At 40.5% G+C, this 24891-nt stretch overlaps 3 protein-coding genes and 1 long non-coding RNA gene across 4 annotated transcripts in view; 2 read left to right on the forward strand and 2 right to left on the reverse strand.

Annotated features, from left to right (window-relative positions):
- Positions 1–5390, reverse strand: part of LOC115368302 (CD209 antigen-like protein E) — a 119866-nt gene extending 114476 nt beyond the window's left edge. The window contains exon 1 of the mRNA XM_030064368.1: positions 5079–5390. Within this exon, the coding sequence (XP_029920228.1) occupies positions 5079–5262 (184 nt within the window). The 5' untranslated portion in view covers positions 5263–5390. The remainder of the gene's footprint in view (positions 1–5078) is intronic.
- On the reverse strand, positions 2281–4271 carry LOC115368329 (uncharacterized). The gene is made up of 3 exons (XR_003929011.1): positions 4150–4271; positions 3861–4004; positions 2281–2411 (listed from the first exon to the last, which is right to left on the reverse strand). It is a non-coding gene; the product is annotated as an uncharacterized LOC115368329 (long non-coding RNA).
- A 3537-nt stretch (positions 5391–8927) lies between the features above and the next one.
- On the forward strand, positions 8928–16973 carry LOC115368275 (probable ATP-dependent RNA helicase DDX5). Its single transcript, XM_030064332.1, has 13 exons — positions 8928–9151; positions 10312–10492; positions 10581–10677; positions 11211–11344; positions 11539–11604; positions 11838–11979; positions 12192–12352; positions 12558–12730; positions 13145–13255; positions 13468–13529; positions 13648–13707; positions 15168–15389; positions 16124–16973. The coding sequence occupies exons 1-13, from the start codon at positions 9111–9113 to the stop codon at positions 16582–16584; spliced, it is 1911 nt and encodes a 636-aa protein (XP_029920192.1). The 5' UTR covers positions 8928–9110; the 3' UTR covers positions 16585–16973.
- Positions 16974–17564: 591 nt separating this feature from the next.
- On the forward strand, positions 17565–23366 carry polg2 (polymerase (DNA directed), gamma 2, accessory subunit). The gene is made up of 8 exons (XM_030064344.1): positions 17565–18401; positions 18984–19089; positions 19736–19841; positions 20432–20617; positions 21664–21807; positions 21924–22004; positions 22237–22337; positions 22705–23366. The coding sequence occupies exons 1-8, from the start codon at positions 17912–17914 to the stop codon at positions 22868–22870; spliced, it is 1380 nt and encodes a 459-aa protein (XP_029920204.1). The 5' UTR covers positions 17565–17911; the 3' UTR covers positions 22871–23366.
- The last annotated feature ends 1525 nt before the right edge of the window (positions 23367–24891 follow it).

Consider the following 24891-nt stretch of genomic DNA (forward strand, 5'->3'; position numbering starts at 1 on the left):
AATTATTAATTGGGAAGCACATCTTAATAAATAAAAGTTATGGCTAAACATGTCTATATGTAAAATAAATAACTTCCTGTGCCACTGAGAATTTTTTTTTCTTTTGTGGGGGTGTGATCTAGCTGATGTGATCAGGAAATGCTTTATTTTACAGATTAGCTGAACTGGTCAGGATGAGTCACTACATGTGTTGTGTAGCAAAACGGACATTAATTTACAGTATGTGACCATTTGCATGCATCACTGATTGTCTATGTGGACCCATTAAAATAAATCACTGGTAAACGTCCTGGTAAAATAAAGTTACTGCTGGACTCTCACTGTTCTGGGTTCAGCTGTGTTCCATCCAGCCACTCCCACGTGTCCTCCTCTTCTCTGAAAGACAGACCAATCCAGGCTGGTGACTTTCTGGCAACGCTTTTGATGACAAATGCCTGTGTTGTAAAGGGATTAACATTTATTACATTTATTATATTATTTTTGCCTCAGTGATTGATTTTTTTGCATGCACCATACGAGCTGGCACATGTGGTCCAACAGGAACCCCCTCCCATGGTTATTAAAGTTAATGAAAACTCATAAAATAGCAAAAGCTAGGTGTGAAAAAAAAAAAAAAATCAACAACCATAAAAATAAAAACAAGGCTTTACAATAAAAAACGACAACTAAATGAAACTGTATTGAGTTTCATTATGAGTTTCCAAAACTAACTAAAATAAACTAAAATTATGGAGAAAACGTCTTTAGGTTTTGTCTTTGTCAATTTATTAATACATTGGCCCAGTAGGTCTACTTTGTACTTTGACACCCATTTGAGAAAATAAATTCAAAGTTTAATTACCGATATTTAGGCATATATACATCGTCAACTTATTACCTCAGGTAGGAAAAGGCGGACAGTCTATAAAGATTCCCCTTTGGACGATGGCTGTTTTATGTTGAATTTTGCTACTCTGTCGTCCTCCAGTGAGTCTATAATGTTGGTAGCTCACTTGCCCAGTGAAAAGCTAAAGGTGTGCACTTCCTGAAATAGTCACTGACATTGTGAAGTTACACAAAGGGTTAATCTCTGCTCCAACACGACCCAAACCCAAACAAAATGTTCCGTATTCAATACAGAGTTTGGATCTCGAAATTACCTGCATGGCAAAACCAAACCAAAAACTTTGAATAAAAACGGCAACAGATCAAATAAACACCAAATGTCATGGAAATGTGTGTTATTTTGAGTTTTGCCCTCCGGCATAGGTGCAACTTTTATATGTGTAATACGCAAAATAATCCGTTTTCTATGATAAATTTATAACTTAATAATTTATGATGAATTGGGATGAATTAATTAAACATAGCACCACAACCTGGCCATCAGGTAAAGTTAAAAACACCAGGCTAGTTGCTGCGTCATGTTGGTTTAACAAAGTGCTATCAAAAAAGCAAAAGGTTGACCTGGAACATTGCATTTTTCAGTATTTTCTCAGGTAGATTTTTTCAGGTAAATGCCAATGTATGTTCTATGTTTGTTGCATTTCTCTCTTCTGCTTTGTGTCATTCTGCATTATGTGTTACTTTCATGCGATTTGTCATTGGTGGGTCACAAATTTAGAAAATATCTTAAAATTTCCATGTGCCAACTCAAGTCATATTGACCTTAGCAAAAAGTTATCCAGCCCCTGTGAGGCCTCATTTGAATGGGTGTGGCCTGCTGCCTGATATGAGTCTGACAGCTCTGGTTTACAGCCACACTTGCAGCAAAATTTTGAGGTGACATTACAGCTAGATTAGTGAATTAGTGAATTAGATTAGTGAGATTATCAGAACAGTGTGGCACACAGTTTGGTTGCAGCTGATTTGTATGAGTAAGGGATTTAAACATGATAAGCACATATCTTTTTTCAGAGCCTATGAAGACGCTGCCTGCTCACAAACAACTCACTATGGAGGCTAAATGGGAGTGAAACATGGCTGAAGATTTTGAGGATCTCAGATTTGTGGTTAAAATTGTTATAGGTAGAAAAGAAGGCCTACATTTTTGAGTAGTTAAGGTTTTAAAGATTGTTATATAATTGATGCTCTTGGTGTAAAGGTGCAGAGTTTGGAGGAGCTTCAGAGCGGACAGAAAGGCTTGGAGGGCATCAAAGGCCACAAAATAGAGGCAGTCAGGTGTGTGTGTGTGTGTGTGTGTGTGTTACTTGTCAAAACCTTCAGTTATTTGCAGTAACCGGTGTTAACAGGGCAATCACCGACAAGCCTACATTTACACCTCACCTCTTCCTCCTTACTAGATATGATGACGAGGTGCGCGCCTTGCCCTTCACATTCATCTCTGCTTCCCAACCATGTCTTTTTCTCCGAAGAGAAAGAGTAACAACTGCAGTCCCATTTCTTCCAATCCTCAGAGCAGCCAGTTTCCTCTGTTGTACAAAACAAAACAGCACATTTTGAGTGGCAACTTACGCTGCAATACAACAACACAGCACAACACAAACTGAGGAAGCATTCAAAGGAGGAGGCTATGGAGTTCAATATTCAAATATTTTATCCCTGTTAATTAGATGATTTCTTTGGTTAGAGCAATAGATCAGCATCAACAAGGAACAAAGGAGTGTCCACCCTGAAGTCTATTTTAAAGTGTATTTAAGTATATAACAACTATACAAGCTTCAGTAAACTATTAGTTAACTTTTAGTCTACTTGTGTGTGTACTGTTTTGTTGCCTGCTGGGACTGAACTGACCCACTTCAAGTTAAATCCAAAGTGCACCAGGTAACTGCTGACATACTCATTTTTCACTCGATTAGATTTTAAGTGCAACTTTATCTCTAATAGTCTTGTAGTCAAAACCAAATCTGTGTGAAGCCTGACCTCTAGTGGTGAAAAGTCTTTGGTGGCAGGAGACCAGTGACAAACATATGTCTTCTTTGTGAGGCAAATGAATAAAAAATAATGAACCCATATGCATGGTTCAAGATAAAGAAACACAGTTCATGATTTATGACGTTGTTATAAGGTTGATTGTTTGCAATCAGTCAGGTTTTCATTTTGTGTAGCTCTAATTTTGGTTTGAATTTAATGGCTCCTTATGTAAAATGATTTTGAATTGGTTTGTCTTCTGTCAGAACCAGTTAGGGGCCGGTGTGTAAGAGCCAATTCTGTCATGTGTTGTGCTGTGCCTTTGAACCTCCCACCACTTGGAGGAGCAATGTTGCCATTCAGTGGGTTGATTGGACTCAGATGTTGCTGGTTGGCAGAAGCAAAGAGTTTTAGACCATGACCATGGCATCATCGTTTTGTTATTTTGTCTATATTGGTAAATAGGCGATCTAGTGAAAGTGTACGTTTGGCCCTGTTTTTTTTTATTTTTATTTGGAAACCATTGAACTAACACATTGCACTGTAAGTAAATAAATCATCGCTGTTGTTATTGAACTGAAATCAGAGGACTGGTCATTTCCATCATTTGGTAATGCGTCAAAACAATCCATCAGCAACGGTAGTGACCTATTTTGATAGGCAAAGGGGTCACTACAATTAAGTACACTATTCTCAGTACATTTTTTAAAAGTGTGAAAATGTACTCAGAAAGTTTAAAAAGCATTACAAGTACAGGTATAACCTTAACTACATCATTCTCATGTAAACCTAGGGCAAGTGCAACAAAATAAAATAAAAGTGTGCTCTTTTTGCTAAATACAGCATTCCTTATTTCATTAAAGGTTATCCTGTCATTGTGATCGTAATATTATTTTTATGACATCAGATGTATTGGAGGCGTGCTGAACAGAAACTCCACTTAATGTCTCAACAGTGGACAAGAAAGATGATGGCCGAGGTGAAAGTGAGCGAGGTGGTATTTCTCTCACCGCAGAGCTTCTTCAGCAGTTCATCTCTTTCACCGATGAGCTGACTGTTTGTGGCTTCTAAACGCTCCCTCTCCTCGGTCATGTTTGCACTGGCCGCCCGCAGGCTGCTCCTCTCCTTGTTCCAGCTGGTTTTGTCTTTGCGGACTGTCACAGGAAGGTGAACAACACACAGCCATTGAATCGTTGTCACTAGAAGCATAACTCATGGAGAGGACAGCAGTTTGTAGCTCCTTTTACTTCACATTTACATGCAACTTTGTCTTCACAAAAGTGAGTTAGGGAGACTCACATCTAATGCCCAGGCTGATGATTCCTGCCAGGAGGACGAGGCTCAGCAACCCCAGAATCACAGCAGCAGCTCTGAAAGGATTCCTCTTTTCTGGGCTGACAGGGACCGCAGGCACTTGGCAAATAAAATGTCACCATCAGAGGCAACAGTTATACAAGCTGCATGAAGTCTACGTGTGTGTGTGTGTGTGTGTGTGTGTGAACATCTGATGTGTGTGTGTGAGAGAGGAAGCAACTGAAAGTTCACACAAGTGAGGATCTATGTGAAGTTATTGTTGTCAACTAAGAGAAAAACTAGGTACCAATGTCCCTCACGACAACTAACTGTGTTTTACTATGCCAAGTTGCTAAACAATGATGTGAAGTAAAAAACACAGTTTGTCTTTAGTGTTACTACCATTTAATCCTAGTTACCATGAAATACCACAAAAAATCACAGTAGTACTATGGTTAGGTCAGGTACTGGAAACAATAAACTATAAAAATGAGAAGAAAAAAAGTCTTATCAACAATGGCTCACCAACATGTAAAGCCAAGAAAAATACTATAAAACTGGACATCATTATACAGCATTATGTGTTTTTGTTTATGTGCAGGGTGAAAACTACAGTCAAATTTGGGCAGCCAGTTTTTGCCTATTTTTACTGAATGCTACATAAATAATAAAATGTATCCATTTTTCTGCATTGTGTTGTTTGTATTAGACAATATCTGATCTAATAAATTATAACAGTTCCCAAAAAAAACCAACTTTAACTCAAATGAAAACTAAAACACAAAATTTGTAAATAAATAAATTAAAAAACTGAGCCAAGAGACCTGCAATAAAAACTAACACAAACTAAACTGAAAAACACCAAACTACTGTATGATAACTATAGTGTTTGTAGAACAAATTATTATGCATTGTGGTGCTGGTTGTGAACATACCTGGAAGGCGATCCCTGGCAGTGGCTGGGATGTTTGGAGGTGGAGCGCCCTCCACCCAGGGGTTCTCATAAACTATCACGGACTCTCCACGGACATAAATGTCCACCACCTTTTCCTCCTTCTCATCCACATCAAGTCGGCCCCCTGTGAAGACGCCTGGCTTAGTGCACATGTTCCCAGACATTAATGAAGCCTATACATAGGTTTTCTCTCTATACTGTGAATATTTTTGCTCTGCTTCACAGGTCGTAGCTATTTCTCACACTGCTCTGCTCCACTCCTGATGTTTTGATGTGCACATTTAATCCTGATATTATAGTTTTGTTGTTCTCTTGTGGGAAACACAACCTGGGCGCTCGGCCTGCTGAGTGCATGAAAAGGGAAGTGCAGAAAAAGAAGTTACAGGTCATTATCTATGCCAGGGAATCTGGTATAGTTCCTCTCTTTGGTCCACCTTATAATTAATGACATCAGACCTTTGATCTCATTTCAGTATCTAAAGATAATCAAGCACGATGTTCAGTGACCTGAATCCCTCACTGGCTGTTGGAAAAACAAAAATATAAGAAATCAACCAAAAAGAGAGACTAGAGAACATATGTGGTTGTGCAATATATACATATATGTAAGATAGCTGTGGTTCCAACATATCGGTGTCATCTTCCTGTTTGAAAAGTGCAAAAGTGTTACTTCCCTACATAAGCTAGACATTTTTCTTATTCTGTCTATATGGCATGTTGTTAGTGAAAGGAAAAAAATGCTTTCATATAAGTCTTGCATTTTTTTGTGATGTTTGTTTGAACAGTAGGATTATGAATGTGATTCAGTCATGCTTGCTGATATTCTTTAATGTTTTTTTTTTTTTTAAGTCCAAAATTACCAGTATGTCAACATCCATTCATCTATCAGGGGTGAAGGCAGAGAAACACCATCCAGGTTGATGATCCATCACAGCACTAACACACTAACACACTCACACACATTATTATGACGATATCTTTGGAAAAAATATTTGGTTCCTGCAATGCAGCCTTCTTGAGGTTGAAAGAAGGTTGACTGAATCGTTACCTTATTTATTTCTGTGTATATGTATGTCACTGATTCTTGGGAATTTGGATAAAACAGGTTTTAATTTTGAAAAAAAAAAAAAGTGCGTTAAATTACAAAATCTGAAGGTATATCCTTATAGGCCAAGGTCTTGGCTGTTCAGCAATTTACAGGTGCAACCTCCTCATTTTGCATTTTTTTCATAAAATAGGTTTTTCCAGTTATTAGGCTACTTTGTATTTGTCAACACCGTCACCGTAATGTTTTTTTTTTATTTGAAAAACATATGTTTGTATTAAAGAGACTATTACTTTAATAACTCAACAGCACCAAAGAAACATAATGTAAGCATATTCATTTAAAACCAATATAACTGCCTCTGACAGTGGTGACACTAATCTGACGGTGGTGACAGTGGCCTCATTACAACATACATTTCCAAAATTTATACCACTCAAGTCAATGGCTTCTTGCTTAACAACTTTATTTAACTATTTGGTACAAAAAAATAACAATCCTGAGCACTGTTATAAGCATTTTTCAGACTTCAGTCATCACCGTCAGACAGAAAACTTGACGGTGGTGACAAAAACCTGCTCTTTCACATGATAAGCATGAGTTGTTCACATTAGCCAGCTTGTTTTTGCCCTGTTGCTACCTGCATCAGACCTCTTCTTAAAAAGTATACATTTATTCCATAATCTAATTTAATACTTTTTATACAGAAGTGACGGTGTTGACAATTTATGGTTGTGACAGTAGCAGTGTCCAAAAATATGAAGAGATTTCAGAGAAAATAGCAAACTTCCAGGAGCCTGAGTGTCTTGAAGCATGCAGTAGAGCTGAAGGTTTGAAAAGGGCTCCTCGGGAATGTAATTGACCTTGTAGTTTTTTTATTATTATTTTTTAAATAAATATCTGACGGTGGTGACGAATATCTGGGACACATTTTGAGCAACCACAAAATAATAATAAATATTGTTCAAAACCCATTGTTTGTAGTTTTTAATACATATTATGATGTACTCTTTCATGTGGTAAAGATATTATTGAATGAAATGATTACTTTTTGTTGTTTTAATCAAGTTGAAATGATTATCTCCTATCCGAGGACAACTGGTTTTGTAGGGCATGGGCCAACATATAATCATTAAATTAATACAAATTAAAAATAAACCTATAAAAGAACCTTACAAATGTGCAAAGGACCCCCTGATTATGCCCTTGATTCTTTTTATTCATTAAAATGTTGTAAATTTCCAGCAGAAATAGCATTTTTCTTAGTGGGACATGATTTATCCAAATTCTCAAGAATCAGTGATGTATGTATGCATGTATGTATACATGTGCCCCATGATTGAGAACAGGGGAAAGTACAATGGGATGTATTGGGCTCCACCCGTCCGTCCATCATGCACACACAGTTTCTGACCATCTGCCGACCTGGTTTTGATGAAACTTGGGAGAGTGACTGATATTAACACTGGGGTCAAACATTTTCAAACCCCACTGGCTCATCAAAGGCCAAGCAGTCCTCAAGCTTTGAGCAGCAATGTCTGATCTCGATTCACCGCGAGGGAGTTGATTGAGTTTTACACTGGCTTTCATTTAATGATACGTGTTGGTCTACCGCAGCGCCACCAACAGGCCAAAAAGTCCCCAATTAAACTGGAAGTTGTGGCCCTTTCTGAAAACCCCTCAACACATCCAGACCCTTTTGCTTAAAGCTGCAGTAAGCGATTTCTGACCACTAGAGGGCGTTCACATATACTAAATTTCTATTTCTGAATTTATTGTTGTGATATTTTTTCTAGGATTAATGCACACATTCATGCATAATGCATATACCTTTTTTAAATTTCTAATACACACATTTTTTATTTCGTGTTTCTGTTTCTCTTTCTTATAATTTCACTCATAATAATATATTATAATATATTCTTCCCTTGTGAATTTGAGCAACTGCAACTGACCCAAAGTCCCCTCCTGGATCAATAATGCATTTCTAATTTTGATTCTGAGATGAGGAGGTTAAACTGGCAGAGCTAAGGAAAAAAAAACAGCTATATGGCAGGGTGAGGAAGAGATTTGGTATTAGTTTATATGATTTAAAACTAAAAAAAAAAGTCTCCATAAAGCACATGTTAGATTCAGGATTGCTAATATGTTCTGAGATCACTTAGTGCCAATGTATTGTCAAGTGTCAGTTTGTGTCATGTAGCCACAGTTGTTATTGCATGTTGTCTTCACTGATGAATAAATCTGACAGCTTGTCTGGCACCCAGGTCAGTCAGCACAGCCTCTGCCACTGCAAAACATTGTGATCTAACCCGATTTATCAGCCTGAATATGCACCACTGATGTATGCGCGACCAAACAGCTGATACAATCCGTATATTACAACGTTTTATTTATTATAATTTTAATTCACTATGAACCAGGGATATTCTAAAACTAAATTTAAATGAAATAAGGTGTGGGGAGAAAAAACATTTTAGTTGGCTGAAATAAGCATATATAATAAAATAAGCATATATAGGGAATGTCTTCAGTTTTAGTCTATATGTCAATTTGGTCAAATTTATCAACACCGCAAGCCTCAGGAGGCGTTGGGGCATGACTAAAACTAAACTGAAACGTGTAACTCTAATGAACTCAATGGCAAAAAAAAAAAGAAATATAAATAAAAACTTGTGAAAATACAAAACTACGATAACCCTTCTTTGAACCACACTGCCCCCTGTACAACCCGACGTAAAATAGTGCGAGAGCGTCAGCTGACCGCGCCGTGCGCATTGATACAACAATGTGATCCTCCTCGTATGAGCTCACATCCGCTTCGCTAGACTTTTGTCTGCCGGCATTTTCCTTTTATTTTCTCCGTGCCGATTTTGGGTTGTTTGATTGTCCTGTCTTTTGTGTTGGCCGACACGAACGGTCCCTAACAAGGTTTCTGTTTTTTGTGCCACGCCAGCCGGTTACACAATGCCTGGGTTTTCTGACAGAGATCGTGGCAGAGATAGAGGGTAAGTCAAACCAAGTGTCGCCTCGTCGGCTAACGTTAGCATAGCTCAGCCTAACGGCCCGGCTAACCGCCGTGGTAACGATACCGAGCTTTTCTCACTCCGTCGCGTTAATTTGCAACACAAATAAACCGATGTGGTCCTTTATACAGCCATGTCACGACAACGAGTAAGTGTAATTCATTGGAAAACCTGCCAGTATTAATTGTGATGCAGTCAGGCCTCCCAGGAGTTAACGTTATCTATCGCTTTTTTTGTTTCTCTGCCGGTTGGAATTAAAATGGCAGCTGTGTCGGTGGCCGTGCATACTAGTTTGTGTGGCAGCCCTGTGGTGTGGTGATGTGACGCAGAGGAAAACTTGCACCCTCGACAGATATTTGTTTCCCATCGTTATTGTGATGAATGACAAGTTTTCAGTTGGTGTCGACTTATTTTCCGCTGTACTGGTGACAAACGTAGCAACGACGTATTCAATTCATTAATCGGATAAGTTCATGTTGCTTTGCTTATTGGCTAACGATACACGCATTTTAGAAATATGGCTTAAGAACTCTTATGGATCCCTTCGAGGCCGCTTGAATTCGGCTTGCATCTAATACACCAAGCAGCGGCAATTTCTGTAAAATATCAACATTTGGTTTGATTTGGTTTGTATTCCCCCCCTCATTTTTAGGCCAAAACGCACCAGTTCTAATAACTGACGTTTTAATCGAGTGTTTCATGGTTGTTTATAAATGATCAAATGAGTCACAAGACCCTAATAATATCGTATGTATTTGGAAAGTTATGATCTGCCTATTATTGTGATCATGACTTATTGGTCAAGCTAGCAATCAGAGAGCCACTAAAGTCGTCAAATGCTGGTGCTCGGTGCATTTAAAAGTGCAGATAAACAATCAAGAGCCCACGTGGTTTCCAATTAATTGGATTCAGTTTCATATTCTACCTCTTAATGACATCACAGGTTTGAACCTTATTTTGCTGGTTTGTGGTTTTGTTATTCCTGATCACAAATATTGATTTAACTGCCTTAAGCTCATACAAAATATATGCAGCATCAGTCCCCTCTATGTTCTTCTTGGGGACAAAAGCAGGATGTGGTTTGGATGTGGTCTTTAGTAAATCATCACTGACAGTGCTTTATGTTGATGTTTTGATTGAAGGTACGGTGGTGGGCCACCTCGTTTTGGTGGCGGCGGTGGTGGCAACAGGGGAGGACCTCCCCCGGGAAAGTTTGGCAATCCTGGTGAGAGGCTGCGAAAGAAACACTGGAACCTTGACGAGCTCCCAAAGTTTCAAAAAAACTTTTACCAGGAGCACCCAGATGTCACACGTAGACCAATGGTAAGACTTGAGTGAATCTTGCATGCATATATCTTTTTTTGTGTTTGTGTTTACAGTTATTAATCTCTATTGCTTCTCCCAATTACAGCAAGAGGTTGAGCAGTACCGCAGAAGTAAAGAAGTCACAGTGAAGGGTAGAGATTGCCCTAAGCCAATTGTGAAATTCCATGAAGCCACTTTTCCAAGTAAGTCTACCACCAAAAGAACATGGATTATTTTAATAAGCAGTAATTGACTAGAGTCAAGATCACTGTTTTGGATTGACAGTGGAGCACAGTGTCTTTTTAATTGTCCATTGCATAGTGTCTTTAATGTCTTTACTGTTATTACACCAACCAGTGCATTTCAGATCTTCATCATGTAGAGGGTATTGCACCATCACACAGGACACAGTGGGAATGTGATCCTTATTGCAATATAAGCATTCTTGGGAGAACGCCATATCAAATGACATTTTGATGCCTGGCTTTCTGACTCCATATAAATTTGCTGATAAGAAGAGTAATATTAATGGCCAGGATTTGCTGCTGAGTTTGGCATGGCATTCATTCACACACAGAGTTAACACCTCATATTGCAGCTAAGTAATGACAGCAGCTTCCAAGATTATAATAGCACCACTTTTTCTGTATATTCCAGATACAGTTCAGCATACTGTGTCATTGTCAGAAGCTTTGCCTGTAAATGATTTAAGTGACGTGTCTAATTTGTTCTTTAGGCTACGTCATGGATGTTATCGTCAAACAGAACTGGACTGAACCAACTCCAATTCAGTCACAGGGTTGGCCACTTGCACTCAGCGGCAAAGACATGGTTGGCATCGCCCAAACTGGGTCCGGGAAAACCCTTGCCGTAAGTAAATGGAGTAAATTTGTTCTCAACCTTGGCCCCAACGTCATTAAGATGTAATACCACTTTTGCCATTTAGGAACCCACGAGAAACAGGTCTTCAGCCCATTTTGGATATCGACCCATATACTGTACATCACCAGCTTAATTTCATTATGCTTACTGTTATAGTTCAATCTTTAATTTTTTATTTTTAGTATCTGCTGCCGGCCATTGTGCACATCCAACACCAGCCATTCCTGGAACATGGAGATGGACCTATTGTAAGTACCTTTTTCAGTTTTGACTCAAATCTTGTGTTTTTATGTCAGTAAAAAAATATATATGTGTGTGTGTGTGTATGTGTGTGTGTGTATACATACATACATATATATATACTGTTATATATACTGTTATACATATATATATATATATATATATATATATATATATATATATATATATTTACACACACACACACATATATAATGTACATATATAATTTCTCCTCCCCTAGTGCCTGGTGCTGGCGCCGACCCGTGAATTGGCCCAGCAGGTGCAACAAGTGGCTGCTGAATATGGCAGGGCCTCTCGTCTCAAGAGCACCTGCATTTATGGTGGAGCACCTAAAGGACCTCAGATTAGGGACCTTGAGAGAGGTATGTTTAATTTTGCACATGTAAATAGTGTGTATTGTAAATGAACCTGGACTGATCTCTTTGTTTTTATTAGGAAAAATATATTTGCCCACATTTTCTTCCAAATAAGTGACACAAAGCAGAATCTTATTATGAATGTGTGTAGTACACAGTCCCTTCAGTTTATTTCACATATCCCTTATTGCATGTGCTTTTCTGGATTTTTTTTTAAGGTGTTGAGATTTGCATTGCCACACCTGGTCGTCTCATTGACTTCTTGGAGTGTGGTAAAACCAACTTGCGGCGTTGCACCTACCTGGTGCTGGATGAAGCTGACCGCATGCTGGACATGGGTTTCGAACCACAGATCCGTAAGATAGTGGACCAAATCCGGGTATGTTGCAGCTATGCTAACATCTTTAACTTTGGAGATAATTTAGATATATAGTTGACAATGTCAAAAATGTTCAAAAACAAGCTTTTGTGACACAAGGAAGGTTATATTTAAGAGCCAAATGTGAGACTAAATGTACATTTAAGTGGACTGAATGACAACCTGGGTGTTGCTTAAGCCCTCTTTCCTTCTTGTGTGCTACTAGCCAGACCGTCAGACCCTGATGTGGAGTGCCACCTGGCCTAAGGAGGTTCGCCAGCTGGCTGAGGACTTCCTGAAGGACTATGTCCAGATCAACATCGGAGCACTGCAGCTCAGTGCCAATCACAATATCTTGCAGATAGTTGATGTCTGCAATGACATGGAGAAGGAAGACAAGTGAGTAGATTTATTCAGATATTTTAATTAGTTTTCTCAGATTTTGCAAACAAATACACAAGGTTGCCATGTTGGGAACAGACTATGTGTTTAAAATGCTGAAGCCTCAAGTGTGAAGTCACCTCAGCAACCCAGCGTTTACGGGATGGTGGCAGAGGCTTATTTCATTTAAGAAGGCTCAACCGTCTGGCTAGTAATGTGGAGAAAGCAACAACTACTTTATGATTTGCTGTTAAATGCATGTCATACAGAACAATCTTAAATAATGCAGTCAGGGGGAAGCAAAAATAAGTCGCTGTAAGGATTAAGTCGGGGGTTTCGTCCTGTCTGTTAAGAACTTGTGGGCATATAAAGGCCTTTGAGACTGTAAAAAGTGATATTGGAAATTTTATCTTATTTTGTCCTCCCATTCAGACTGATCCGTTTACTGGAGGAGATTATGAGCGAGAAGGAGAACAAGACCATTATTTTTGTGGAGACCAAAAGGCGTTGTGATGAACTTACCCGGAGGATGAGAAGAGATGGGTAAGGATTATCTATTTCATTTCCACTATGAGGGATGTTCATGTCTCCTTAAGGGAATTCTGCTTTTCAGATGTAAGATTTACATTTATGCCAAATGATAACAGCCCCTTTCCCCTACAACTTCCGAGTTGTTAATATGGCTTTTGTCACATGAAGAGCATATTGTTGAAGCTGGACTGTTTTGTTTCTGATGCACGTTTTGTCTGTCACAGGTGGCCAGCAATGGGCATTCATGGAGACAAGAGTCAGCAAGAGAGGGATTGGGTCCTCAATGGTGAGGTTTACTCATCACATTGGAAGTAACATGTTAATACAACATTGACTTCAAGGATATTTTTTAAAGAATCATTGTTACTATAAGCTGGTCTATAAATCCAATCTCCCCTCTCCAGAGTTCAAATATGGCAAGGCCCCCATCCTCATCGCTACTGATGTGGCCTCCCGTGGCCTAGGTCAGTATGACTTTGACTAATTCCACTTTATTTCTCTTAAATGTTACACTTTTTTAAAGAAAGTGCTTTTGCTTTCTTTAACTTTTCTATGCATTTTCTGAGTTTTTCTCACCTAAAGGTGGAGTCTTTGTGGCAGGCGCTAGGCATGACAGTCCCAGGCCTCGAGAGGGAGAAGGAGGACATATTGGAAGTGCTCCACTGGCTTGCCACCCAGTGGGCCTAGAGAGGTGAAAGCTCTTGTGTGCCAGTGATCTTCAAAAGGCGGTGTGGCTAAGCCTTTGTTTGAATACACACACCTGTTCTCTGTCCATGGATTTTACCTGACAAATGTCATCCAGCCAGCCAGCTGTTTCCAACTCAAACGTAAAAAAAGATATGCTTAATGCTGTGACTTTCGCCTTGCATGCTGTTGTGTTAGAGAGCACTGTATTGCAAGTCACTTGTTTGAGATTTGGAACAATTGTTACCTTTCGGAGCTTGTACCAAATAGCATGGGTGTTTGCGAGCCTGTCAAAGCTTTCCGTTGTTGTTGTTTTTTTTCCCCCTCAAAGTGCTGGTATTGTTGAAATGGAGAGAGCAGTTTGAAATCTCGGTTTTTCATTTATCCTTGAAATTGGGGAAACCTGGCACATGTGTTTAAGGGGTTGTGGGGACATCTAGTGAGAGGAAAAAGTGAGACAGCTCAAACCAAAGTTCCTCCCTCGCCTGCGTTTTAAAGTCATGTCGAGACCTGCCAACGAGAGACATTTTCTCAAGTGAACACTGGCTTCTGGGAAAATCTTGCCTTGACGAGACGGGTGGGGGTGGGGGTGGGGGTGAGTCCTACTGTGCTCTCTGAGGGGTGCCACAGGGTTCAGTACTTGGGCCTTGTTCATTTTCTTTTTTCCGGACCCCTGTCAAATTAGTACCTGGTCTATTCGGTCTTGGCAAGACGTGCAGTGCGGCCTTTAATATCAAGCTTCTTATGAGAGAGTACTGGGATAAAAGGACCTGCAGAAATGTACCACTGAAAGGTCCTATATTGGCACATGAGGAGGCCCCAGTGCAAATAGTGGCCTAACTGCGTAGAAGCTCCTGGATGTCACTTGACAATTTGTGGGGGATTTCGCTGCATTGGGAAAGGACTAGTGAATGCATACTCCTTAATGGTAAGACTTCAAATCCATTTTTGTCTCCCTTGGTAACAAAAGGGAGGGTGAATGTCGTTTGGATCTTTTGATTATGGTAAGCAATTGGAGTGTGCATCGTTTCTCTCTTCCCACAGTAGTATTCCCATGGAGTAGTTGTGTACGTACTCTATCATGTTGTTTTTAACGCATTTTCTCCACAGCCTAATGACCACTTCTTTTCCCTAGCCTCCAATGTTGCTAACTTGTTGTCCCTTTGGTCTGGCTGTTGTGGTGTGCAAAATTCTGTGTGGCCGCCTCCTTTCGTTTTGCCACACTGCAACACTTTCACAGATGTGGAGGATGTGAAATTTGTCATCAATTATGACTACCCTAACTCCTCCGAGGATTATATCCACCGCATTGGACGCACAGCCCGCAGTCAAAAAACGGGCACGGCCTACACCTTCTTTACCCCCAACAACATGAAACAGGCCAGTGACCTGATCTCTGTGCTCCGTGAGGCCAACCAGGCCATTAACCCTAAGTTGATCCAGATGGCAGAGGACAGAGGAGGTAAATTGAGTTATTTGTCTACATCAAGTATATGTATGTATGTATATGTAAGTATATGATTCAGATTTTTTTCCCCATTTCCTCCTGAATCTCTAATTGATGATGCAGATGCAACCCATGAGGTGGTAGCTAATGAAGATTTTCATCCCTATGCTCTTATTGGGGAAAAAACGTTGAGATTGGGGATTGGTCAGGCCTCTGATTAGTCATTTTTGGTCAAACCTGATGTCATGTCACAACTTTTTTTTTTTTTTTAATCCCCATGAAATGAGCTCACATGACCTCTACTTCCAATAAAACAGTGTCTTAAATAGTGATGTCATCCTACACTAGTGGGTGTAAATTTATAAAACCTTCACAAGTCTTAAAACATCCTCTCTCATCCACAAATCCCTTCAAATAAAATAGTTTCTCCCCCAAACTCATATCCCTCGGGTTGGGGTTATGGTTTTGGTCTGTCCTATTAAATTTCACTTGTTAATGCTCCTTCCCTACACTATGTCCTGCCCAGACATCCTGTTTAGACAGGAAATACATCAATCAAAAAGTAAGAACATTTCATGGGGTCTTTAATCATATGGAAATTGTATCTTCAAGTGTTCTGATTTATTTTTGACACTGAAAATTGAAATTGAAATAACATGTTAATTTGTTATTTTAGTTGTCGCATCATAGTGGTACCTGTCTGAACATACTCCCCCCTCCCTCCCCTTCTTTTCTTTCTTCCCGTACAGCTCGTGGCAGAGGGGGCAGAGGTGGCTACAAGGATGACCGCCGGGATAGGTATTCTGGGGGTGGGAGGAGCAATAACTTTGGTGGTAATAGCTACAGGGACAGGGACAGTGACAGGGGGTTCGGCGGTGGACCAAAGGGTGCCTTTGGTGGCAATAAGGCACAGAATGGTGGAGGCTATGGAGGTAACAGTGGTAGTTCTAGTGGTAGCTATGGTGGAAACAACTATAGCAACAGCAACGGACAGGGTAATTTCAATGCTCCGGCAAACCAGGTTGGTGGCTTTGGTAACCAAGGCTTCCAGGGCCCCCCTCAGTTTGGGGGTGTGCAGAGGGGAGCTCAGAATGGCATGAACCACCCGCCATTCCCTTTCAACCCTCAGCCGCCGCCACCACAGGCCCAGCAGCCACCACCCCCGCCACCGATGGTGCCCTACCCCATGCCACCACCCTTCCCACAGTAGATATGATGTATGCACAATATACGGAACCAACTTGATTTTTGTTTCGCCCTTGTCTTGATATCTTACAGTATGATTATGATTATTATGATTATTATTATTATTATTATTATTGTTATCATCCTTTGTACTGTTTAACTGTTTTTTGCTTACAGCAGGGTTGGAATTATTCAGTAAATCCAGAGCATTAAAAGGAGTCCTAGACTGATCTCCTGTAGTGCAACTGTAATTGCTGCACTTTTCCTTGACTGTTTTTATTTGTTACATTCCTCAGTAATTTATTTTTACTAGGTAATGCAATGTTTTGAGTTTGTGGTATGTTCAAAGTGATGTTATGAAGATCATATATAAAGGGCTGGCATCGCTCTTTAAATAAAAAGAAGAAAATGGTAGTGTTGTGTGCTTTTGTCACTTGTGGGACGTTTGGGTTGGAGGAACTGCTGGAATTGCATTTTGATGATGATCTTGGTGGCTTGAAACCACACAGGTCCAAATCTTCATTTCAGGGGCACTCTTAAATACATGTGAACAACAAGGACACTCTAGGATGCACACTGAAAATTTTTTAGGTTTTTAGATTGAGAACAAACTGAATATATGAAATCACTGCATTTGTCTATCTAGTTATGTTTGGACTCATTTGATCTGCCAATGAACTAGTGAATAAAGTTAATCCATACTAAAATAAGCCATTAAATATTTGGCAGGGAACATAAAGGACCCCTGGGAGGCACCTGCGCCCCCTAATGAACAATTACTGTAGAAACCCCAAAGGATAACAAAATTAACTACTGACAGACCTCTAGACGCTGTAAGTTGAAGAAAAGCATACATGTGACAAAAACCCAGAAGCCATATTCAGAAGAACTAACACAACGAGACAAAATAATTACTCGATCTCACTTAATTGGTATTTTGTGACCCTATAAACCGCCGTCACATGTAAATAATTAAATTAAATTTATTATGGGATTGATCCGGAAGTGAAAGGTTCACTTCCGGGGCCAGTTTTTTATGTCAACTTAGTTCAGCGGTGATTGAATGAATATTCACGTTGTGAAAGTTTAGCGAGTGTGAACGTCACTCTAGTTCACATTATCCGACACGCGCAGGTTATCGCAGACGCGAAGACAAGCGAACAACCGTGTTTGTCATCGATTATTATAGCGATGGTGATGTTTATTGTCTCCGTGCGAGGCAAAGTTGCACAGAGGACAGCACATGCCCGTCACATTTGCAGGCCAGAGGGTGGGCGTGCGCATTCATCTTCATATTGATAATATTTGCACTTCTATTTGTCGCCATCTCTCATTGAGGGGAGTTATAAATAATGTTGACTTACTGCGTCAGACGCCTCCTAACAAGACAGGAGTCCTCACACACCTCACTGTTCAGCGTGTCCCAGGCTCTGCAGGTCATCAGGGGACGCTGTAGCGATACACATGAGGATTTCGATCAAGTCTCGACTTTACTGAACCTCTGCACCGACAGGCACTACATCTCCCCCGACCAAAGCCACAGAGACTCATTCCAGCGCGGGCTGAGCTGCAGCTACGCCCCCCTGGGTTTGGAGTTGAGGAAGAACCTCCTGGATCAGTGGTGGCACTCTGTGACCAGGTCCAGGGCTCAGGTGTTTGGGATCAGCACTCTGAGCTGCAGCCAGGAGAGAGCCGTGGGTGGAGACAGGGAGCTGAAGGTGGTGGACACTGAGAGCCTAAACCAGGTGCTGGACCTGAAGGAGCTCAGCAGGGCACAGCTCAGCCAGGAGGCACAGAGGCTTCTCCGGAGGATGGCGTCTTTAAGAACAAACATTTTTCAAGGTAGAGTGCTACAGTAGGCATGTAAGTGATAGCTGTACTTAAATAGTCATACAGACAGGGCACAAGTTAAAGGAAAACTCTGCAATTCAGTGTTATAATTTACTGGCCATGTTCACAGTCTTTGATTTGTTTTTGTTTTTTGACTTGTCCCCTAGTTTGTGGATGTAAAGTTTCATGAGGCGTTTATTATCCTAAAGGTCCCAGTGGGTCATTTTATATGGTGATGTCTCAGTGGTGGTCTCAATGAAATAGCTGCCATGAGGGCTGACGTCATCATATTGGAATAAAATTGGGCCCATTGAATCCACAATAGTCTCAGCTTGCCAGTCATGTCTAATTTATGTAACTCCAAGACTGTTTAGGCCCCAGTATGCACAAACACCTTTATTTTAGAATAGGCCAAAGTAACACCTTTGTACTGCATGCAAAAAAACTGCATGGTTTTTGCCCCAAACTGCATGGGATTAGTGTAAGCTATTTGCTGAATTTGAATAATAACCATTGATCATACCTTTACTTCTCACAGTTTTTGACTCTGGAGTCTCCACAGTGTGCATGCATTGTGCTTTGTGTTGTTTCCAGGTGCTTTGGAGCAGTATGTCCCCTCACTGGATCTGGTGAAAAAGAAGTTGCCCTTTGGCCTGGCTGAGACCGGCCTGTGCTTCCAGCCGTCAGATGGCTCTGGTTGGTGAGGCCTCCGTTCATCTGCGATTTGTTGTTGTTTAATCTGCTTCCACCCCTTTAATGTCTCTCCACCACTGTACATCCAGAAAAGGATATTATGTTATGGTGGCCTCATGGTGTGTGTCTGTCATTATCTATTCACCCTCAAGGTTTTAATTCCAGTGAGTTTGAAAATGCTGCACTGGATCAGCCTTCTCCAAAAGAACACAAGAGCAAAAAAAAAAAAAAAAAAAAAAAAAAAAAAAAAAAAGACCATATACTTCAAAACGGTATAATCTGAGCATAATCCATCAAGCCCCTTGCAGGCCTACTTGATGAACAAGCTCACTACAGTCAGCCAGCCGAACCACCAATCTCCACATCAGTTTTACTGGGCAAGATGTCAACAACTGCCTTTAAATATTATACTCTGCAGTCACTTCTCTTTTGTCTATTTATAGCAGGCCTGTGCAAATAACTGCATCATGGATTGTAGCCACTAAATCCACCACTTTTGATGGGATCAATATTCCATAAATATTTTATAGATATTGTGTCATCAATAAGCTAAAACAATAACCTCTGTAGTATTTAATTTGTTGCATCATGTCCAATGTATTGGTAAACATAAAAGGGATAGGTAGCTGTTATAATGGGTCTCTTTTCTCCAGCCCAGCAGAAGTGACCCAGACGTCTCTTGTGTGGTTCTGCTCTCCTCGGACGTCCGGTCAGTGGCTCGACCACTGGGCACAACAGAGGCTGCAGTGGTGGAGGAAGGTGAGTGTGTGACTTTCCTGAAATATATATGTTGGATGGTTGGAAAAATGCTGAAAATTTGATAAAGCTAATATGGCACAAATGGAGACACAACAATACTCAGTTAAAATGGCGTATCAGTATCGGAGATCTTATTGAGACTTAATGTCTGATGTCAAAAACTGAGTAACGTGTCAGAAATAAAAGCAAACTGCCATGATCTTCTGCCTTATGGCACACATAAGTCTGTATTCTTTAAATGGTGAGGGAGAAAAAGACTTTATATCAATTATTTTGTTCAGTGACCCCAAACTAATGATCCACTGTTCAGTGAAATTGATGGATCAGATCAGGACTCGGCATCAGTCGATGTTTTCATTCGATATTCAATATCAGAATCAGCGCTGAAAAGGTGTTGTGGGTGTATCCCTTGACACAAAAACTTTCCTTTTAAATAATGAAAATATGTGTCAAGTGGCAGAGGTGAGGAAGCATTGTGGCAAATCTTACCAAACACTGGATCAAAAACGAAAGCATGACAAAATATGCTGAGCGTTGCATATCCTGAACAGCAAATCCTTTGCCTCAGTAACCAACCTTTTCTTTTACAGTTTGCCTTGGGTACATCAGACTTCAGTAGCAGTGACATCCCAGAGGATGAGCTGGGAGCGGGGGTATCTCGCGGTGTGAGGATCCTCTACAGTTTCCCATGGGGAGCTGAGCCGCTGGAGACGCTGTGCAACCGAGGAGACGCTGAGCTGCTGCAGGCGCACAAAGGAGTCCGCACCAAACTACTGGTCAGCATGCAAATTAGCCAGTGTTTTCATGTGGACAGTTATTTTTTTTTTTATGTGTTCTCTATCATGATTTGAGGCTATTTTTTGAGTCTTTGCAGCTGCATGACGTATGTAGTAACCATGAGAGGGCCACTAGAGAGATGACTGTGTGCAAATAATGGTTAAATATACAACAACCATACTAGAAAATTAGAGATACTTAAATAACAGGTAGTGGTGGTGTCAGTGTTGATCCATTACTTAATGCTCAAAGGAAAAGTAAACAGTCTGATAAGGTTGTTAGGTTCATGCACCGAAATTAATTTTGTCTATCCACTTCTTTTGCTTAGGTCAGGTCCAGTTTATTTAGTCACACAACCAGCTGTTTCTCAGCACCTGCTGCCTAAGAGCTCAGGACCTCCAATATGGCCGCCCCCTGGCCATGTGTTTTTCTTCCAGTATGGTAGAGGTGGAAATTATTTCACAGCTCCACCCACTATGTCACCATTCTTGGCATAAAAGATGTGGACATTAATGCTTCACAAGCTCATACACAGATGATGGTGCAGGCTTCTATGTAAATAGTGTTAGAAGTCAGCATTTGCAATTAAATTTGATCAAAATGGTTTGGTTTCTTTACCTGGTTATTTGACTTTCTGTTCAGTAGTCATGACTCCTATTTCTAAATGATGTAATATTCAAATATTCAGTGCCAAAAAAGGGATAGAGGAGCGCTGTATCATGCAAACAAGAATCAGGTGATCTTTGGAGAGGGTTAGATCAAGAGAAAATATGGTTATTCTGTGTAGAATATGACCATTCAAGGCACACTGTTCCATTGAAAAAATATCATTGCATGGCTAAGGACAATTTAAAAAAAAACTGCTCCCTGGCCCTGATCTTCTTTAAGTTTGCCAGTTGAATTCTACACAGGATGTTTATTCAAAAAGGAGAGGTTCAACATATTTTCTTTTCTTCTGATATTCAATGTCAGTCCAGTTTAATCTTGAAGGTAATCATCTACATTGTTATTGAGCAGTGCCTTTGTCCTCCTCAACCTGCTTCAGTGTCGGGACGGGCGGAAGTCGGTGGTCCCTCATGTGGTCTCTGTAACTGGGAACATGGACCGTGGCGTGATGGCTTACCTGTGCAATTCACTACAACAGCTGAAGAGAGTTGAAGACAGCAAACACGTCCTGAAGCAGAGAAAGGTGATAATCCACACAAGCTCAGCCCATGTATAGAACAGTTATGTTAGCAGGAAAAAATATGACTCAGAATATTTCACCTTCTCCTTCCATTTATTGTGAATCACCATTGTTTTTAGGTTCTTAAGTTGCATCCAGTGTTGGCTCCTGTCAAAGTGGCTGTGATCATGGTTAGGGGAGCCACAGTGGAGATCAGGCAGGTAAGAGAAACTTCTACTTACTGAACGCATCAGTGATAAAGTTAAAGTGATTTCTGCTCGGTTCACTCCATGTGAATCATGAGAATACACTGTTATAAAAGCTTCATGCAGGAGCAGAAAACATTCTAGGGAATTGAAAGCAATAGAATCAGCGCACAGTTATATAAACCACATTTTTTATTGTGTTGGAATATCTCCAGGTGGAGTAATGAGCTATGAATTATTCATGCAGGTTTGTGAAGGGCTGCTGCAGGAGTTCCTGGAGGCGAGGATCTCAGCTTGGCCTGGATATCTGGAAACTATGTCAACCTCAGTGGAGCAGCTGTATGCCAGGTGAGGTGTTACTTAGTTTTTTGATGCTGCACTGATTTAAAGACCTCACAGACTCTGTTCACACAGAGAAGCGCCAGGCACACAGCAGATTCTGGTTGTAGCCATAGCACAGAGAAGAGGAAAGTTGAGATGAAAAGTAGCAGGATGCTCGCATATGGTTGCCAGGTGAGCAAAATAAACAGCAGCCACCCCCTTTCCCATTGGTCACTTGTGGTTTCACAGGTGATGTACATACCATTGAAATGCATGTTCTAAACATTTTTCCTTAGCAGCAGCAGTTAAATCGACTGGGTGTGTGGCAGGTGTGAGGAAAATTCAAGGGATTTCCTGCCGACTCATTTTGTGCGTATGTCCGATGCGTTTGCAGGTACGATGAGATGGGCGTTCTCTTCGTGGTGGTGGTCAGTGAGAACACGCTGGAGAGCGGCCTCCTGCAGGTCCGCAGCAGAGACACCACTATCAAGGAAACCATGCACATCTCCGAGGTCAAAAACTTCCTTGCAAGATATATATCTGCTGCCGACAACATCTGAGTGGGCTCCCATTCATGAGGAGTGCAAGAGAGGACTGCCAAGCACAGAGTATTTCTGCTGCAGAGACTATTGTATGAAAATCAGTCGCTTCCTGGGAACTTGATATGACCCAGACAGGCACTGTGGATGAACTGTGTGTTCATGGATGTTTGGCAGATAGGTGGCCGTTCTGTTTTTTCACCTAGAGAGCAAAGACACTGAAACCAGAATTGGCAGAATTGGAGGATGAGATGTGCATACTGCATAGATTGCAAAGTTCTTGTACACTGACATCATGCTTGAACCCCTCAAGTCCTATTGGCCAGTTCCCCAGCTTGCACCTTTATTTGCTTGATTATATCCCGAGGGGAAACGGTGGGCCTCATGTGCATAACAGCATGTGATCAGGACTGTGTCACTGTGAAAAATAAGACGGACGATTGGCAAAGTTTGGTGTGTCTTTCAGCTTTCGGCAAAGTATACAGTATCATTAAAATATCTCACTTTTTTAATTGTTTTTTATTTGCAATAGTCTTTGTGTATTTTAGTTGCTGATTACAGTTTTAAATGATGATTCAATCCTGTCGCAATTTCTAATTTTGAAACAAAGGATGACATGGATCTGACGCGGATCTGCAGTATGATCCCAGAAGCAAAGCCAGATAATCTTTCAAAGAAATGTTTGGGATGGAAAAAAGAATGTGAATTTATGTTAGTTACATTATGTTCCCAGTACAACTTTCTCCCTTGATTGGCTGCAGTGCTCTTTATAATGGCGTTGAGCATAAAAACATGTCTTTGTAAAGAGTGATGGATTTAATGTGCAACAGGATAGGATGATAAACTCACAGGCGGCACTAAGGCGTCAGGTTTAGGGAAGCTGTCTGGGTGCAAGACGGCAAGCTGCCTTCACGGGAAATCCAACAGCAGAAGATCTCATGACATTTTGGAGAAAATTCTAATACTCTTATAACTGCCTAAGCAAAAAGTCATAAAACTACATAGCACACCATGGTAAGTAATGTGAATACAATTATAATGACTTATGTGTTGTTATTGTTGTTATGTGTTATTTATTTATTTATTTTTTTCAGTGTTTATTGTACATGACCCACAAAGCCTCCGTGAACCCTATCTATTCAAACAAGTATGTAAAAACCAAAGCAATATTATGTGTCTCTAAATGGGAAAGTGATTGTAGACACCACTCTAAACCATCCCTCTCTTTTTTTCTGTCAGAAATCTTTATTTCAAGTCATGAGCAAAGACAATACAAATACATGAAGCATCAAGGCAATAATACAAAGTAGTGCAATAGAGAGAAATAAAGCAAAAACAAAAGGTGTTTCGGATATTCTGTCCCACTCGTGTATGGAAATACGGAGGACAAAAAAATAGAAACACCTCTAAATATAATGAAGCCCAGTACAAGACTGCTGCAAACTACAACCTCAATAATAAACAGGGTTGCCAGGTCTGTGAGACAAAAGGAGCCAAACAGCAACTCAAAACCAGCCCAAAACCCGCCCAACCTGGTATAAAAAGGGCCCAAAAATCAGCCCAATACCAGAACTCAAAATATGCCCATAAAAATCCATATATGTTGCTTTTAAAGTCCAACAGCATTGCTATAATTGCAAAATGCACTATATCTATAAAATAACACCATAAACATTAAAGGCAATTTCCCGAAACAGTTCTTTCACCTATTTAATTTACAGTATATCAGAACTTAAAATATAATATGGGATACCTTACTTCAGCTGACAGGCACTGGGCACGAGTGGTGCTGATGATGTGATTGGTCATGTGCTGAGTGGCCTCACACAGCATTGGCATATTATTTGTCTGTGGAGCATGTGACATATGTGGATCGTTTATATGCTGATCTGGCCCGGAGTCAGTTTGACAGGATTTGGGTATAAACATTGGTCATTCAAAATATGAATCTTTATTCATGACTGCCCAAGCCCAACCCGCGGACAAAATTTGTTACCTGCGGCAACACTTAAAAAGTAGCCCAATTTGGCGGAAAAAACGCG

This window comes from Myripristis murdjan, chromosome 1 (genome assembly GCF_902150065.1).
Source record: "Myripristis murdjan chromosome 1, fMyrMur1.1, whole genome shotgun sequence".
NCBI lineage: Eukaryota > Metazoa > Chordata > Actinopteri > Holocentriformes > Holocentridae > Myripristis > Myripristis murdjan.